The sequence below is a fragment of the Sinocyclocheilus anshuiensis genome, unplaced genomic scaffold (genome assembly GCF_001515605.1).
Source record: "Sinocyclocheilus anshuiensis isolate Anshui unplaced genomic scaffold, SAMN03320099.WGS_v1.1 scaffold4580, whole genome shotgun sequence".
NCBI lineage: Eukaryota > Metazoa > Chordata > Actinopteri > Cypriniformes > Cyprinidae > Sinocyclocheilus > Sinocyclocheilus anshuiensis.
In genome coordinates this window covers 66,566-83,149 of record NW_015556561.1, presented here as the reverse complement: position 1 = coordinate 83,149, position 16,584 = coordinate 66,566, and the positions used below count along the sequence as shown (strand labels likewise).

Here is a 16,584-nt window from a genome sequence, read left to right as displayed (position 1 = left end):
AAAATAGACGTTTGCATTGTTCCTTTAAGACGCAAGGTTATTGCATGAAGTCTCAATGTGTTGTATACCACCAGCTCTGCAGTCTAGTTGCCTTGCAAGGCCTGGAAGTGCAACTAGAGGGCAGTAGCTGCAGTGAGGCTGAGTGCACAGATTCATCATTTCACTATTCTACATAGTAACAGACCTACAGATCTGTATTAAGCCCCAAAGCTCAGTGGGGTTGTCTTTGAACGGCTTATAAGCAGGCCTACACTGAATCTGCACCCGCAGCACTCTACAGAAAGATCAGCGGAATTCAAACATCCGCTGTTCACAAACTTTTACACATCCTTTGACCTTGTTTATGAAATATTTTGAGTAATCTGATTGTGCTTTCAGCTATCATTGAGAATGTCTTTACCTCAGTTCCATTTTAAACATTGCAATATGTTTAAATGCTAGTTTTGTTGCTCGTTTATGAAATATTTTGAGTAGTTGGATTGCGCTTTCAGCTAGGAGTGAGAATGAATTTACCTCAGTTCCAATCTACGCATTGTAACATGTTTAAATTGCACAGATTTCCCTCCAAAATCCGTGCAGAACAGAACATTTCAAAACGATAAACAAAATAGAGACTATTTTATATCTCACATTACATTTCCCTTGCTCTCTTTCTTTTCTGTCTAATACGCCCCTCCTTGCCTTTCCTCTTCATTACAATACTGACATAGTTTTTCAAACGTGAGCCTGTGGAACCCTACAGAGGCCTCATGCAAAACATTCTTGTGGTCTTATTTAAATGGTTTGTTCAGCTGTCTTTATTCTGACAACACGTAGTTACGTTAAAAATGAATTGCATAATATTAATTATTACTGTACAATTTAAGAAACTTAGACTTGTACGTTATGTTTTACAGTTAATTTCTAATTCACATTGTTTTTATGACACCCCCTCATGTAGGGCACGCTGGGAGGTTTGCATGTGAACAACATCCAGGCTCTTTCTCTCTCTCCCTTCACCTCTAGCATCTCTACGGAGTGTCATTGTGGATCGCACTCGCACCGTGCTGATCTTATCAAGAGCACCAGGAATTCTGGGTCAGTGTTCCATGGTGATGAGGTGTGTGTGTGTGTGTGTGTGTGTGTGAGTGGGCCGGTCCCTCAAGAGAATGGGTATGGTGTTATATGCACGAGAGAGACAGACAACAGAATTTCCATGCTCAGATGGGCAGTTTTTAAAACGCACAGTACTTTGGACTTTCTCTCTGTCTGTGCATGTGTAATATTATATAATGTCATCTGCTTTCTGGTAGCAAGCCATTTACATGCATGCAAAGACAGTCAATATGAATCTAATGTGTGAATCTGTAATCCTTTTTTTTTTGTTGATAAAAGCATCTTTTAAATGCATGAATGTGAAAGTTTAGTAAAGATCTCTTTCCTACTTTGGAGATAAATAAAGTTTGTGAAATTACAGATTCTTCAGATATGTGTATTAGTAGGCTATATATATATATATATATATATATATAAGTATATGAAGTATATTATATATAAATGCATGCAAGTTAAGAACCGGTTCTTAAAAGAATATCTATATATATCTATCTATCTATATATATGTGTGTGTGTGTGTGTGTGTGTGTCTGTATTGTCATAATACTAAACATAACATAATTTTTATTATGACATAAAACATTTTCATAATATTGTCAAAAAGGCTAAACGTTCTTGGCATTAAGTACAGGTATTACTTTATATATATATTTATATATAAAATATTCTGTGTGTGTATATATACATATATAATATAGATATCTTCTAGGATAAAAGTTGAGATTACAGGTTCTTCATGTGACAGCATTGTTTCTGGGTTCTTTAACATTGATGGCTTTGTAACACTTTCAAGAGACACTCTTTAGGGATGAATTAAGTTCTTCGCGTCACATTAAAGGTTCTAGATGTTTTTCTAACGAGCTCGAGCATAAAAAGTTATTGGTGGAACTTGAAGGTACTCCTTAAAGACTGGAACCTTTATTTCCGAGAGTGTTGGCACACCTAGCATGAACTGAACCCCGCTCGCTGTAGAGCTCTTGACATCAGAACACACTCCGCCACCACCTTGGAAGGCTCCGCATTAGTGCTGGCGTACCGAGCTCCACTAAATGTCAAATCAAGCAGCAATTACACGCGCGTCTGACGTCAACAAGGGCGAAGGAAAATAAACTTCGCGCACACTTCGGGAGAAACCATTTTTGCCAACGCTGTTTTTTCTCCTTCCGCGTAGAGAGGAGGAGAGCCCGCTGATATAGGCATGCTCAGCTGAAGCGTCCTGCAGCCTCTGACGATGGGCACAGGCGAACTGCGACGGCCGCGCCAAACTAGCTCCAGGTAAGACATATGCGTTTGAAATGAGATCCGAGCGCTTCGCGCCTTTTAACTACCGAATATACACATATGCAACCGGCCCGTGCATGCATGTATTTTTTTCATTAACAAACAGTATAACGGGAGCGCGCGTGCGCGCGTGTGTATTTTCCACCTAATGCAAAAGAGAAACACACTCAAGCAAAAGACGCATCTGCGAATGGTGCGGAGAGCTGAAAAAACGCATCCCGCACCTTGCGTTTGCCGGTGCGAGTCTAGGCCATTTATGTGTTTATGTTGCTATGGGAGGATATGTAAAAATTGAAATGGGATTATGACCGCGTATTTTCCCCAGTCCGTTTGTTTAATGTGATTCCTGTACCTGCGGTGCCGCGTATACCTGCGTTTTTGCGGCGTTTTTTACTTTTAGAATGATTCCTGAGCGGCCTGTTTGATGTATACTGTGGCACACACTGCAGTATGGCTTTACCAGCATAGCACGTTTGTGCTGCTGGTGCTGATGCTGTAGGTCATATTACGCGCTTGTGCGCCGCGCTGATGCTCATCAGGAGCTGCGTGTGTTTGTGGCGCAGTGGAGATGTTCAGTGAAATGAAATAAGTGAGAGGTGGAAATTGCATTTGAGTTGGGCTTCTTGCTCTAATATTAACATCCTCTCCCATAGGGTAGGGAATGCTTGGTGCGTTTGGGTGTTACTCTGCGTTACCCATTCCACCCCACCTCTCTCTCTCTCGCGCTCCCTGCTTTAAGTTCTTAATTAATTCTGGTACACACCTGATAATAATTGAACCGTCTCTATTCGGCTCAGATTAAATGTTGTATTCTGTAAAAAGTGACGGAGGAGTGATTTTATCACCTGCTCATGTGCTGATGGAAGCTACCTCTATGCCCTACACTAGAGCATCGAGCTGGCCTGCTCCTTAGAGACAGTGTATTCAACCATGGGAACATTTTATTGCTCTTTTACAGCTTTGAGAGTTTCACATGTTCAGGTTTTTATCCTTGAGTGAGATTAAGGTAAACATATTAGGCTTGTTGACCATGGTGGAGGGCTCAAGACTCGACTCAAGCTTTAAATAGACCTTCTGGACTTATTAATTAATGAATGCTATAATAGAAGTGAGTGGAAATAGAAGTGGAGGTGGAAGAGTCCAGTGGTTTATGTTTCAACTTTGCCGCAGATTTGTTCCCTGAAATTAGATGGAGAGCATTTTGTAGGGATATGAGTTTAGAATTAGAAATGAATAGCATAGCTCAAATAATTAAGTCCTGGAAGAATTTGATGAGAAATTTTTGAGGACGTTTCATTGCATTTTGGAGGCAAATATGAGGACAGTTTGTCAGACTGTTGAGAAACTGTAGAGGAGATGCATGTGAGATTAGATCTTTTTCTTAGGGGAAAAAAAATCAGGGTTCTTAAAAGCACAATTCTCCTTAAAATGAATATTCTGTCATCATTTACTCTCTTTCAAACTCCCATGACATTCTTTCTTCTGTGGTACACAAAGCAGATGTTAGACATAATGATAGTTTCAGTCACCATTCACTTACATTGCATTTTTTTGCCATAAAGTGAAAGTGAATGGTGACTGAGACTGTCATTCTGCTTAACTGCTCACTTTGCGTTTTATGTAAGAAAGAAAGTCATACAGGTTAAAAACAGCATGAAGGATGGGTAAATAGTGACAGGATTTTCATTTTTGAGGTGAACTGTCCCTTTAAGCAAAAATTAAAATGTGCTTTCCTTTTAATCTAGGAGACACTTGAGATATTAAAACATTTCATTGTGATTCATCTTTCCTGAAGTGAGTGTATATGGTGAGGTTTGTGTGTATTATCTGAAACATATCTAGGCTGTTGCCTTGATGATAGATGTGTAAAGTCCATCTTTATGTTTTGAATATGTTTTTAGTATTTATGTAATGTAATGCAGATCTACAATAAAAAAACATAACAATAATTAATTAAAAAGTCAAAATTCTGCTGAATATGCAGTTGTAGTGATTTAAAGTATCTTAGTGATCAATGTTAAATGAGGGTAAATTATAAGACAAAAAATGTACATGGTAACATGTTTTTTGCATTTATGATGTAATGCAGATCTGCAGAACAGTAAGTCTTTAGAATTGTGCTTGATTTGCAATTCTTGTGATATTTTGTCATATTATCTTTCAGCTTTCAAAGTTTTTTAATGATCAATGTTAAATGAAGGATGAATTGTAAGACAAAAAAATGTACATGCCATGTTAACATGTTTTTTTTGCATTTATGATGTAATGCAGATCTGCAGAAGAAAATACATAACAGTAATTGTTTAGAATTCTGCTGGATATGCAATTCTTATGATATTTTGTCATATTACCTTTCAGCTTTCAAAGTTTTTTAATGATCAATGTTAAATGAAGGATGAATTGTAAGACAAAAAAAGAATATATGTACCTGCAAACATGTGTTTGCATTTTTTATGATGCAGTGCACATACATATACATACACATACTAGCAAATTGATGTATTAGTATGACACAGAAGAGTTGAAAATCACAAGATTAGATAAATGATGTCAGATCAGTGTTTTGTGAAGTCCCCCTCTGGGATACAGTCAATGGTTGTAATTATGAACCTCCATTCCAGTGGTGATGCTGTGACACTCTCATATTCAATCAACATGAGGCAGCAACACCCCTTTTTCTACCCAGCAACACCGATGTGCTATCATTGACAGCAGCTGTCATGGTCAAATCACACTTTGACTATTGCCTTCTCTCTTCCCTGATCCCTACGACTGAATAGGGAGCACTACTTCGTGGTGTGATACGATCAACCTGCGATGTTACCTGCATTCGCACTGGTATTGTTGAGAATGCAGTATTGGAGGGAGGTGGCTAGTTTAACTGTGTCACAGGCAGTTAAAGAGCAAGAGCTATGTATCAAACTGCATTGTTGGGTTTTTCACTCTTTATTTAGTTTTACTCAGAATTGTGCTGTAGGTTACAGCTGATTCAGACTCAGAGGAACGTGATTGGCTGCTCACAGTGATGATGTCACTCCTATACCACACCAATCAGAGTTACAGCTGGCAGGGGAAACGCAATATCCTCAACCTCGCTGTAATTTCAGCCCCATATTTCACAAATTTACATTGGGTTATTAAAGCATCAGTGGTTTTAATGGTTCTGCAATGCTATAACCGACCCACAGAGAGGTTTTCAGACTGCTAACGGAAACAAAACAAAGCATATTGACAAAAGCTTGTATATTTTATGCGTGTGGATTTTCGATTCATCAGACTGCGTAAAGTATACACCGGTTACTGGTTATATCATGCAGGTAATGCACAGGAACACATGCACATGTTTTCCACAGAGGTCACCCAGAGGTCAGGTGTGTGTGTGTTGACAACAACAAAAAGTGCAGAGATGGTAAGCAGGCTCCTGACTAGTTAGAGAAGGATCTAGCCAAAGCCTCAAGCATAGCTTGCGGTATTGCATGGCTCACTGTGGATTCAACCTGACCGAATGCCACTCATCAAATCGGTCTGAGCTTTACTCAAGAAAACAAGATAGTGTTTAGGCAAACACACTCACACACACACACACACACACACACACACATGCAAACGTGCACACAGAGCTGCTACAGAGCATGAGTCAAGGTCATTGCCTCCCTTTTTCTTTTAACCTGGTTCAAGGTCAAGTAAAGGTCACTGGGGGGATCAAAGGTTACTGCTAGAATACATTCAGCACTGAGGTGTGGTTCAGTTATTTTAAATCGCCATGGAAACACAGTTTTGCTCTCTCAGCAGAGTAGAGTGTTTCCAGACGATTATTTATTGAACAGTTATTCAAAACATAAATTCAGCCATCAGTATTTGCTGATTAATAAGTAGGTAAGTATCTTGTGTGTATGTGATCTAATCTTTAGTAATTTTTTAGTGATTTTTTTAAAAGTTTTAAATAAAACAAAGGTTATTGGAGCATGTTTCAGTCTGTCTGCCTCAAAATTTTATGTTTAATTCAATGTGTTGCTGTTTCTTTGTAATTATTTGTGAAATATACTTGCCGTTTCTGAGTGAAAATAATTTCAAAGTAAACACTACACTTAAATATTTCAGTGTTGATTAACATTATCCATTGCAACTTAGGCATTTTTTATTGTCTTATGAACAAAACAGAGCATCCTGTTAAAAGTCAAAAATAAAATCACACTTAAGTTCCACGGCACGCTACATTTTTAATGTTATTTTTTTTCAAGATACCTTTTTGAAAACATTATTTTTACAATTGCATTTGGTATTGTTAGTTGTGCAAAAAGGGTTTAAGCTTTAGTATGTAAGTAAAGATTCATTTTGTGTAACGTTTCTAACTGGAAGTAGTACATTTTGTTGTATTATTATATAAGTGTATATACAGTAAATAAAAATAATTAAATATTCTTCCTTTTGAATCAGTTCAAATTTTTGATTCAACGATTCATTTGCATTGCCACTCAACGCAGAAGTATGTGTGCCATTTTTCATATATTAAAAACACTTAAGTGAAAATATGTAGGTACATTTTGTTATATTTATATATAAGCGTATATACAGTAAATACAAGGATTAAATATGATCCTTCCTTTTGTTCATTCAGTGAGAAACAGCCTGAAAAACATGACTTGATCATTTTGTTACTGTATTTTACTTGCATTGAACATTTTAAATCTGCTTGGCAACAGTGACTCTGGTTCCTCTAATACTGAGATATATATGTTGAATATCATAAAAAAAGGCTGAAAAATATCACGCAGGCCCAGATAATGGCTGTGAAATGGGAGCAGAGTATCACATTGACTTTAAGCTGCACCTCTGAGTTTGCACTTGAAGATTTTGTACATTGATTATATAATAACCTGACAGGGTGTGGCCGCATCAGATCTAAAGAACATATACTGTATATAGCTTTAAAGTTTCACGTGCTCAACCAAGAAGATGGTTAGGTCTCTGCAGAGCAGATGGTTATTGTTTTAGAGTGTAATGCTCTCTCTATCTCTCTCTGTCTCCCTTATTCTCCAGTGATGGCCTCTGCTGAGCAGCTGTGTCCCCGCCTGCTGCACCAGCACTGCCCATAGGCCACACACACATACACATACACATACACACACTTACACACGCCTTTGGGCTCCCTTTCCAACTCCATCCATACACACACACACACACACATCATGTACAGTGTGGAGGACCTGCTGATCTCTCACGGATACAAACTGCCCAGGAGCGGCCCTGCCTCCTCCTCTTCCTCTGCGCCTTATGACAATCGAAACAACGAATGTCGTCGTGATAATATAGAGAACCGGCCTGCTGGTGGTGGTGGTGGAACTCTGAATGGATTTGGGACAACGGAGGGGGGAGCAGAAGCAGGCACAGGGGTGTACAGGCCGGCGCCAGTGAAGGCTTACCCAGAGAACAACAACAACATTAATGAGGGCCATGAAAGAATTCAACGGAGATTGGAGGTTCCTGTTGCTTTCCTTGGTGACCTGCAACCTCTGGGTGACTCCCTAGCTACAGACAGTGGGTAAGTGTGCACTGTTATAAGGGTCCACAATAAAGTGTTGATATTTAGAAACAAGATGTTTCATGTAAATATTGGTTGCATGTGTTTTAAGGGACATTCACACCAAGGACGATAACTACAATGTTTTAATAATCTTTCTAATTCTATGAGACTATAACAAACACAACAGAGATATCATTGGAATTAATAAAATTTGTTCCAGCTGATGAACAATAGAAACATTGACAGCCAATCAGAATCTACCTAAAGCGGCAGACTACATTATCGCAGTTCGCTTATAAATATAAATATTTAAGATACAAATATTTAAATAAATATTTATTCCCTGTGGAATAGTTATCTTTATAGTTATCGTTCTATAGTTATCGTATTGAAAGGAGACAGTCCAAATCCTCACTATACCTACATTTTTGATGGTCAACTAACATAACCACAACCCATAAATATGCCACCAAAAGTTAAACGGAAAAAAAATGTTTCAAAAATATAAATATAAATATAAATATAGGTCAGGTAAAACAGTTTAGACTGTCCTATAACAAACCAATTAAAATAGACTTCATCCATATTCTGGATGAAGTCTATGTAGCCTAATCCATTCCACTGTGATTTTATCACAAAAATCTAGACTCTCTGTCGACATTGATGTACTGTAACCTGAAAGGAATCGGCCATGTGAATGTAATCACATCTATAGCTTGCCCTGAGGTGCATTTTGAGTGCGTAAAGTGACTGTAAATGAATGTCTAAGTAATGCACAACACAAACCTTTTTTCATTAACAAAAATGTTTTATTTGTCATTAAACATACTAAATTTCATTATAATTTTACCTGGTTATGCTGTTATTCTTTTGCTTGGTCTGCAGAGAAAGGTTTTAAATGTTTTTCTCTAATGTCACAGTTATAGGTTGACCTATGCTGGATTTGGTCAAAATGGATCACTATTTTATTTTGATTTGATTTGATTTGATTGATTGTTTGAAATATTGAATGCAACATTTTAAATTGTATTATTTAAATACCCTGCTACTTTTCACAGATCTGTGTGAATGTGTAGATTCACCTAGATCAGGGGTGTCTAAACTCAGTCCTGGAGGGCCACAGTCCTGCAGAGTTTAGCTTCAGCTTGCCTCAGCACACTTGCCTGGAAGTTTGTATTATGCCTAGTTAGACCTTGATTAGCTGGTTCAGGTGTGTTTAACTAGGGTTGGAGCTGAACTCTGCAGGACAGTAGCCCTCCAGGAACAGGATTGGACACCCCTGACCTAGAACTATAATTGTTATGTAAACAAGTCAGTAATTATGATTGAACTCTAACAAACCGTTTCATAATACACATAGCATGAACCCATATTGTGTTAGAGCCATACTTGTTTCCTTGGCTATTTTATTCAGTTCTGCGACCTAATCTGTTTGTAACATTAAAGTTGCGATTTCTGATTGCAGTTTTTGAAAAATTAACAACAAAATTCTACATCAGTGATCTATATTTGTCTCTGTTGCTAGGTTCTATGATGCTCCCAGCCTGACATTCTCTGAACATGCAGATGAGCGAGATATTTCATTCTGGAGAAGAAGGGGACAGGACTTCAGTGCTCTATTGGACTATGCTGATCCCAGGGAACTCAGAGCGTCTGGAGGATTGTGGCGAGGTCCAGTACTAGCTGTTGAGGAGCTGAGGGCTGAGAGGCCACTGGCACGCTGGGACTCAGGCCCAGAGACTCTACGTGTGACTGGAGAGAGAAAATGCCAGAGCCTGGGAACAGAGGAGTGGCGCCCTGCAGTGGGCTTGGGCCGGCAGCTGTCAGATGGGGAGGCTGAACATTTGTCTCAGGAGCAGCAACACCATCTGCGACCAGCAGAGGGTAGTGTGTCCGCCACAGTGCGAGCCAAGTCCCAGTCGCTCCCTCGAGTCCTTTCACCAGAAGATCCCTATTATGGAGAACTGCCTCAAACCGGTGCCCCAAATCACCCCCCTACACAAAGAAGCAGCAGCTCTGCTCCATACGGTCGATACCACAGTGAGTGGCCAGCAGGGGAAAGGTGGAGTGGTCAGACACAAAGTCATGCTCCTTCTGCAGTTGTACCAAAGCCACGGTTCAGCCGCCCTGTCAAGCCCCCGTCTTATGAGACTCACCAGCAAAACAGGGGGAGCTGGGAAACGTTGTCCTCTGAACCTGTGTCCAAAGCCAGAGACCGCTCAGTGTGTTTCTCCCAGAGTTTTGAACCACTCAGAGACCGGTCTGGTTGTTATTCTCAGAGTGCAGAGCCTCTAAGAGATCGGTCCATTTGCTTTTCACAGAGTGCAGAACCAATTCGAGACCGCATGTTGAGCCACTCTCAAAGTGCTGAACCACTAAGAGACAGATTTGTCAGTCATTCACAGAGTGCGGAACTACTGCGTGATCGTTTCTTCAGCCACTCGCATAGTGCCGACCTTTTACGGGACCGATCCCTTTGTTACTCTCAGAGCTCAGAACTGCTACGAGACCGGTCCATTTGTTACTCCCAAAGTGCAGAGCTCCTGAGACCAGAATCATATAGAACAGATCTATTTTACCATGAACTGACTGGTATGGATCCCCCTGGTTACATCCCACCCCCCTCCTACAGGAGATTCCTGCCACCCAGGAGTGGACAGAACTACCGAGCAGATTCTGCTCTTGTACGGTGGAAGCGTGAGCCTGTGAGTGCAGAGATGGGCCAGTGGTTTTCCAGGACTTCAGGATTGTCATGGTCAGAACGGCGTGAAGACAGGAGCATGGCAGTAGTTCCAAGAAGGCCTGTGCATCCAGGGCCTATTGTACCTAGCCGTCCAGGACTTGTGCAGTATGTCCCATTTGAAGACCCGCGTATCAGGCACGTCTCAGGGGGGCCCTATGGAAACTCGCTCACAGACGCGGACAAGATCCGACACGTCAACAAAGAGCTTCCCTGCGCTGCAACTTTAGGACAATCCACACATGATAGTGCCTTTCTCCCTTCACAGGGACCGAGTCTTAGCACGGACACTAACAAACCGACTCTCACTGAACAAGAGAATACTAACCGCTGGCACAAGGGGATGAACAAAGGCAGTGAAACTGTAGCACTTGACCAGAGCTGTGTCAAGTACCCCCCAGCCTTTCAGCTCAGACCCCTGCAACCAATCATTAAAACAGACAGAAGTACAGACCAACAGACTAGAGCAGACAGAAGCACTGACCAAGTCAAGGTTGAGAGAGTAACAGAGCCTGTCAAAGTTGAGAGAGGTGCTGAACAGACAAAAACAGACCAAGTCAAAGTAACAGAGCAAGTGAAACCTGATCGAGTTACTGACCTAATCAAATTAGATAAGCCTACAGAACAAGTAAAGCCAGACAGGATTACAGACAAACAAGTAAAGGTGGAAAGATTAACTGACCAGATACAAGTAGATAGAATCCCAGATCAAGTCAAAGTCGACAGGTATACCGACAAACAAATTAAGCCTGAAGTCAAGGTAGAGAAAATCCCTGAAAAGCTCATAAAAGCAGACAGAATTTCAGACAAGCAAAGTAAAGCTGAACGACTCTTAGAGAAGCACTTGAAGATCGATAGAATTTTAGAAAAACAACTTAAAGCAGATAAAATGTTAGAAAAACAGATTAAATCTGAAAAATTGACTGACAAGTTGATTAAGGCTGACAAGCAGGCTAAAGGAGATAGCAGTACAGACCAGATAAAATCTGAGAAGATCACTGACAAGTCTGGAAAAGCTGACAAATCCATGGATAAAGGTTCTTCAGAGAGTGTTTCAACAGTAAAGACAGAACCAGTCCAGGAACCCGAGAAAAAGAGTGTGAAAAAGAAACTAAGTGAGACTATTTTCTGCCTTGTGTCTGTGCCACTTTCGCAGTCCAGTGCAAAATCTCGAGATCAAAACAACAATGAAGAGAAAGAACCAGACTCTCCTCCAATTCCTCCTCCTCCTCCACCAAGTTCCTCCAGCGAAAACAGCAACACCCTCAGCTCCCTGCCTAACCAAAGCCTCAAAAGCACATCCACCACCTCCACTGATTTAGAGCTACAAGCACTCACACTTGGCAGCGGGTCCAGTAGCATAGCCACAAGGAGAGCTCATCGCAGAAGGAACTCACGCTCTAGGATCTTTAAGCCAAATCCACATGATGAGCTCCGACGGTATTCTGGGGCTTGGCCAGGGGACCAGTACCGTGATCAGGAAACCCAAACGAGCCCTGAGCCCACAAAGAGCAATGCAAATTCAGGCCCTGCCAATACAGAAGCACAAGATGCTCCTGCTGCCCCAGAGGTAACAACTCCTGCTGAGACTACATCGGTGGCTCCAGGGGCTGCCCCAGGGGCCATTGGGGCTTCGTCAGCTCCACCGGCTCCATCGGTTCCATCAGTTCCACCGACTCCAGCAGCTCCACCGGCTTCAGGAGCTCCTGACCCCAGCACCCCTTACGGGTATCCCATGAAGGGCCAGAAAAGCCTAAAACCATCCAGTAACAGTGCTTTTTCACGGACAGGTACCTTCTCCAAGAGCACAGGTTCTCACAGACCTCCATTACATCCCCCATCACACCCTCCACCCCCTCCTCCAACCCAACCTCCATCTCAACCTCCTCCTCCTCCACCAACACAGCCCCCAGCTCAATCCCCACCATCAGATCTGACTGAAGAGGCAAAGTCAGCCACAGGGCCAAACCCAGAGGCATTTAGCCAGTTCTTGCTAAAGCCAGTGTGCCGGCGGCCGTGGGATACCGTTGAGGATCTTGAGACCATCAATAAGGAGGCGCAAGACCAAGCAGGTAAACGCCCCAGTGTGGACCAGTGCATTGAGGATCTTAATGAGGCCTACAAAGATATCCTTGAGCTCAGCACTGCCAGCAATAACCTTCCCAACCGCTCCTCCATGCAAATCCCTGACCGCATTAAATCCAGGTTATCTTCAGATTCACTTGGAATTCCTGCAACTGCTCTTCGACCAAGCTTGGTGCCTGGAAGTGACCCAGAATACCGGGAGGTGAAGAGTGCCTTTTCCAGACCATCAACTGGGAAGAGTGTGAGCTTCAGCAAACAGCTGAGAGAGGAGATTTGTCCTGCTCCTCCCCCATCAGAACCAGGTTTCAGAGATTACAAAACAGTCATGTCCCAGATTACCCAACGCAAAGCCTGCAGATCAGTGAAGCTGGATATCCCAGTCCCCAAAGAGACCCAAAGAGATGACGATTTGACTGCACAAACCTCCTCCACCTCTTCCATGGCAGCCGAGCTCCCATGGGCAGACAGACAGCCCATGCAAGATGCCTCCACTCTAACCAGCCCCCCAGACTATGAGCACATCTGTCAAACTCTTCAAATGGCCCGTGAATCTGGGGCTGTTAGCCGAGCTTCTATAAAATCCAAACCAGGAAGTGCCATGAGCATCGAAACCCCACAGCATGTGCCCATACCTGGTAGGCCTCCCGTTGATTCTGAGCAGCCATGTTGTTCTTCAGCATTAGAAGTGAGACAGGAGCCAATGGCATTATTCAGGGAGGAAAGGAGCTCAGGCTTTAGGAGGGTAACAAGCCACACTAACAGGTTCCTTAGTAACAGGGGTGTGCTCGGTAGCCTTGCAACCGGAAAGCCTGTTGGTGACAAAGCAGGTTTAGAGGCAAACCCAGAGGTACCTGCTGATTGGCAGATGCAGCTTTCATTAGCTGAAAAGCATATTGCTACTCTGATCACAGGAAAGGGTTCAGCAGAGAACCTTGATGAGTCAAACAAGGTTAAAGGTGATAATGACATTCCTAGCAGTGAGTCAGTTGTGGATGAAGTGAGCAACATTTTAGCCTCTGAAATGAAAGACGATCCTGCCAATGCTGAGCAGAAACATTCTGAAGTAAAAAAGACAGAAACAGAGCAAATAGAGACACCTGAAAGCCAACAACCTGAAGTGACAGAGAAAGTGAAAGAAAAGGAAACTGTTAGGGAAAAGATGCAAACAGAGCAAGAGAAATGCGAGCAGAAAGACCCTGTTACTGAAGTAACAGAGCAAAATAGTGATATAACCTCAGAGGCAAATAAAGAACCAAATGTGGTCTTGAGGGCAAATAAAACTGCAATGTGGACTCATTCAGGTTTAGATTCAGAGGTACGTCCTGAATTTCCACCAGATCACCTTCCCCTTTCTGTACTTCCTTACACTAATCGTAGATTATCTCTAGGATTGGATTGGGAGCGGGGTGGGTGGGAAGGGGAAAGTTTGGGTCAAGGTGGATTCTGGTCCAGAGAGAGGCGGTCCCTTGATGCTGAAAGATGGGATGTTGGTGGAGAGAGATGGGATTTAGACAATGATAGACAAGAAGGAGGTGGTGAAAAAAGGGGTCTGGGGGGTTGGCGTGGATGTGGGATTGATGGGCAAGGCACAGATGATTCAGACTGGGAGTTAGATAAAAATACCCAAGACACTGGTGATAAAGAGGCAGATTCAGACACAAAACAGAAAACACTTAAGCCTGAGCAGGGTCTTGGTGAAGATCATAGCAGTCCAGTCTCTAGCACTGATAAAGTGGAAAAATCTAAAAAACATGTTGTTGCTAGCCAATGCATTGATAAGGGCTGGAGTCATGGTCCAGGTGAAGGTCAGGTTTCAAGTGTAGATAGACGGAACCGTGGACTTTCCCAAAGAATAGAGGCTCTTTTTATAGCCCCACCCGGGCATGGCTCAGAGGAGAGACTTGCCCGCATGAGGGAGGTGGACACTGTCTCACGAATGAGACGCCTTAGCCTCCGTAGCTCAGACTCTTGGGATGGACTGCATGGGGTGGGAAGGTGGGGAGATTATGGATGGGAGAAAGAATGCCCCCTTCCTGGCCCACAGGATTCTTCAAACATCACAAAGGTAGAGGATAAAGAGGGCAGCGCCCATCCTGCAGTCACCAGTGAACCTAAAGAAACAAAAGACGACCAGGCAACCCTAAAAGGTGAGAAACTGTTATAGCAGTGTATGTATTAAGAAGACTGTAGGTGACATCTGTACAGTATAGTGTTTGATAAAGACCCACCCCATACCTTAGCTTCAAATTTAAATGTGCAGTTCAGTTTAATATAGCAATTTATGCTAATTTTGACTAATATATATATGAATTATATTGACTTTTATTACTAATAATATTGACTAAGTAGAATATAATTTGAAAAAAAGCGAGGCCAGTGGAGTTAATGTTATTGAGTGACACCTGCGCCACTCAACGGTCTCGAGTTCCACGAAGGAGCTCCGGAAGGATAAAAGGAGGAGTGATGACAGTGTTGGACGAGAGAGGACTAGGCCTGGACTTTATGTTGTAATGTTTTATGCGGCCGCACCCCACTGGTCACACTGACATTTTAACTTTTTTTTGTACTAAAAACAAACTCACTTCAACAAGTCCTGGTTGCACTTATGCTGAGTGGCCACTAGAGGGAGGGCATTCTCCTAAAGTTCAGTTCACAAGTTACCTGCCAAATTTGACTCGGAATTTAAGCCTATCAGTCATCAGTCATTGATTATTATAATTTTTGGCAAAGAAAAATTTGCTGCGATTTGAACCCAGCATTGTGTTGTGATCTTATTTGAATTTATAGTGAATTCTTTTTAGCTTATTTACGTTACATGCATGCACTAATGTGCACAGTGATGCTATTGTTACATTTTCAGCTGTTTACATTATGTATTTCTCCTCTTTTGGCATTTTAAGAGTCACAGGAGCCCAGCCAGGTGGAGAGGTCGTAGCTGAACCCTAGAGGTCAGAGGTCATCTAACTAAGGGCCAGCCTCCAGCACTGTGACCTGGCTGTCTGTTAAATGCCTTCATCCTCATATGCTATTGAAACATCCTCAGACATTGACACACATATATACACAACATTAGACACAAACACACTGAGCGATGCATCTCTCTTTAATACACACGTCTGTGCATTAACACACACAAACTGACACACAAACACACAAAGTCATTGTCATGTATGCAGATGCTCACATGCATTCAGAACACATTTAAACACCTAACCACACTGAGACATCTGAAATGGCCTTCTACTCCGACAAGAGCATTGTGTATCAACTCTACTCCACACCCACTCAGTTCCAGCTCTGCTGGCTTTCTAAGTGTTGCTGTTCCACTGCCAGAAGGAGGTTCCCAATAATGCCCCACCCGCTTCATATATTACAGTTCTCATCATGCCCCATTTTTCTTAATGTCGTGCCCTTGTCATACATCTTTCCCCTGCAATTTCTGTAAAAGTTGGTTTATTGGACTTTATCTGGTGCGTTACTCAGCAAAACATTGAAAATATTGTTGTGTGACCAAGAAACAAACAAACAAACAAAAAACTTTACAGTCTTTTGTAAAAAACAAAACAAAACTGACTGTTTAAAAAGTATTACAGAACAATCGATGAAGTTTAAAACCAGCTACAATCTCTTATACTGTCCTATCCCTTGCAAACAACCTATCATCCTCACGACTGTCTTTCCTCAAACCATTTCCTTCCTCACATCTTTGCATGTTCCTTCCCTCAATCAATTTTTTCAAAGACCTCAGTCTTCTCACTAACCCTTCATTACACTAACCTTGTGTACATCTCATGAATTTCACATTTGTCTAGACCGTGTTATCTCTGCCCACCAATGTTTTGCTAATAACTGGCAATAT

At 41.9% G+C, this 16,584-nt stretch overlaps 1 protein-coding gene across 1 annotated transcript; it reads left to right on the top strand.

The window, feature by feature from the left end:
• Positions 1 to 2,101: 2,101 nt before the first annotated feature.
• Positions 2,102 to 16,251, top strand: LOC107676330 (uncharacterized). Its single transcript, XM_016470861.1, has 4 exons — positions 2,102 to 2,370; positions 7,417 to 7,918; positions 9,426 to 14,872; positions 15,626 to 16,251. The coding sequence occupies exons 2-4, from the start codon at positions 7,566 to 7,568 to the stop codon at positions 15,658 to 15,660; spliced, it is 5,835 nt and encodes a 1,944-aa protein (XP_016326347.1). The 5' UTR covers positions 2,102 to 2,370; positions 7,417 to 7,565; the 3' UTR covers positions 15,661 to 16,251.
• The last annotated feature ends 333 nt before the right edge of the window (positions 16,252 to 16,584 follow it).

Excerpts from the sequence above, each read along its gene's own strand:
- LOC107676330 (XM_016470861.1), top strand. The coding sequence starts at position 7,566 with ATGTACAGTGTGGAGGACCTGCTGATCTCTCACGGATACAAACTGCCC. Across the intron at positions 7,919-9,425 it reads TCCCTAGCTACAGACAGTGG|GTTCTATGATGCTCCCAGCC; the intron begins GTAAGTGTGCAC and ends CTCTGTTGCTAG. Across the intron at positions 14,873-15,625 it reads CGACCAGGCAACCCTAAAAG|AGTCACAGGAGCCCAGCCAG; the intron begins GTGAGAAACTGT and ends TGGCATTTTAAG.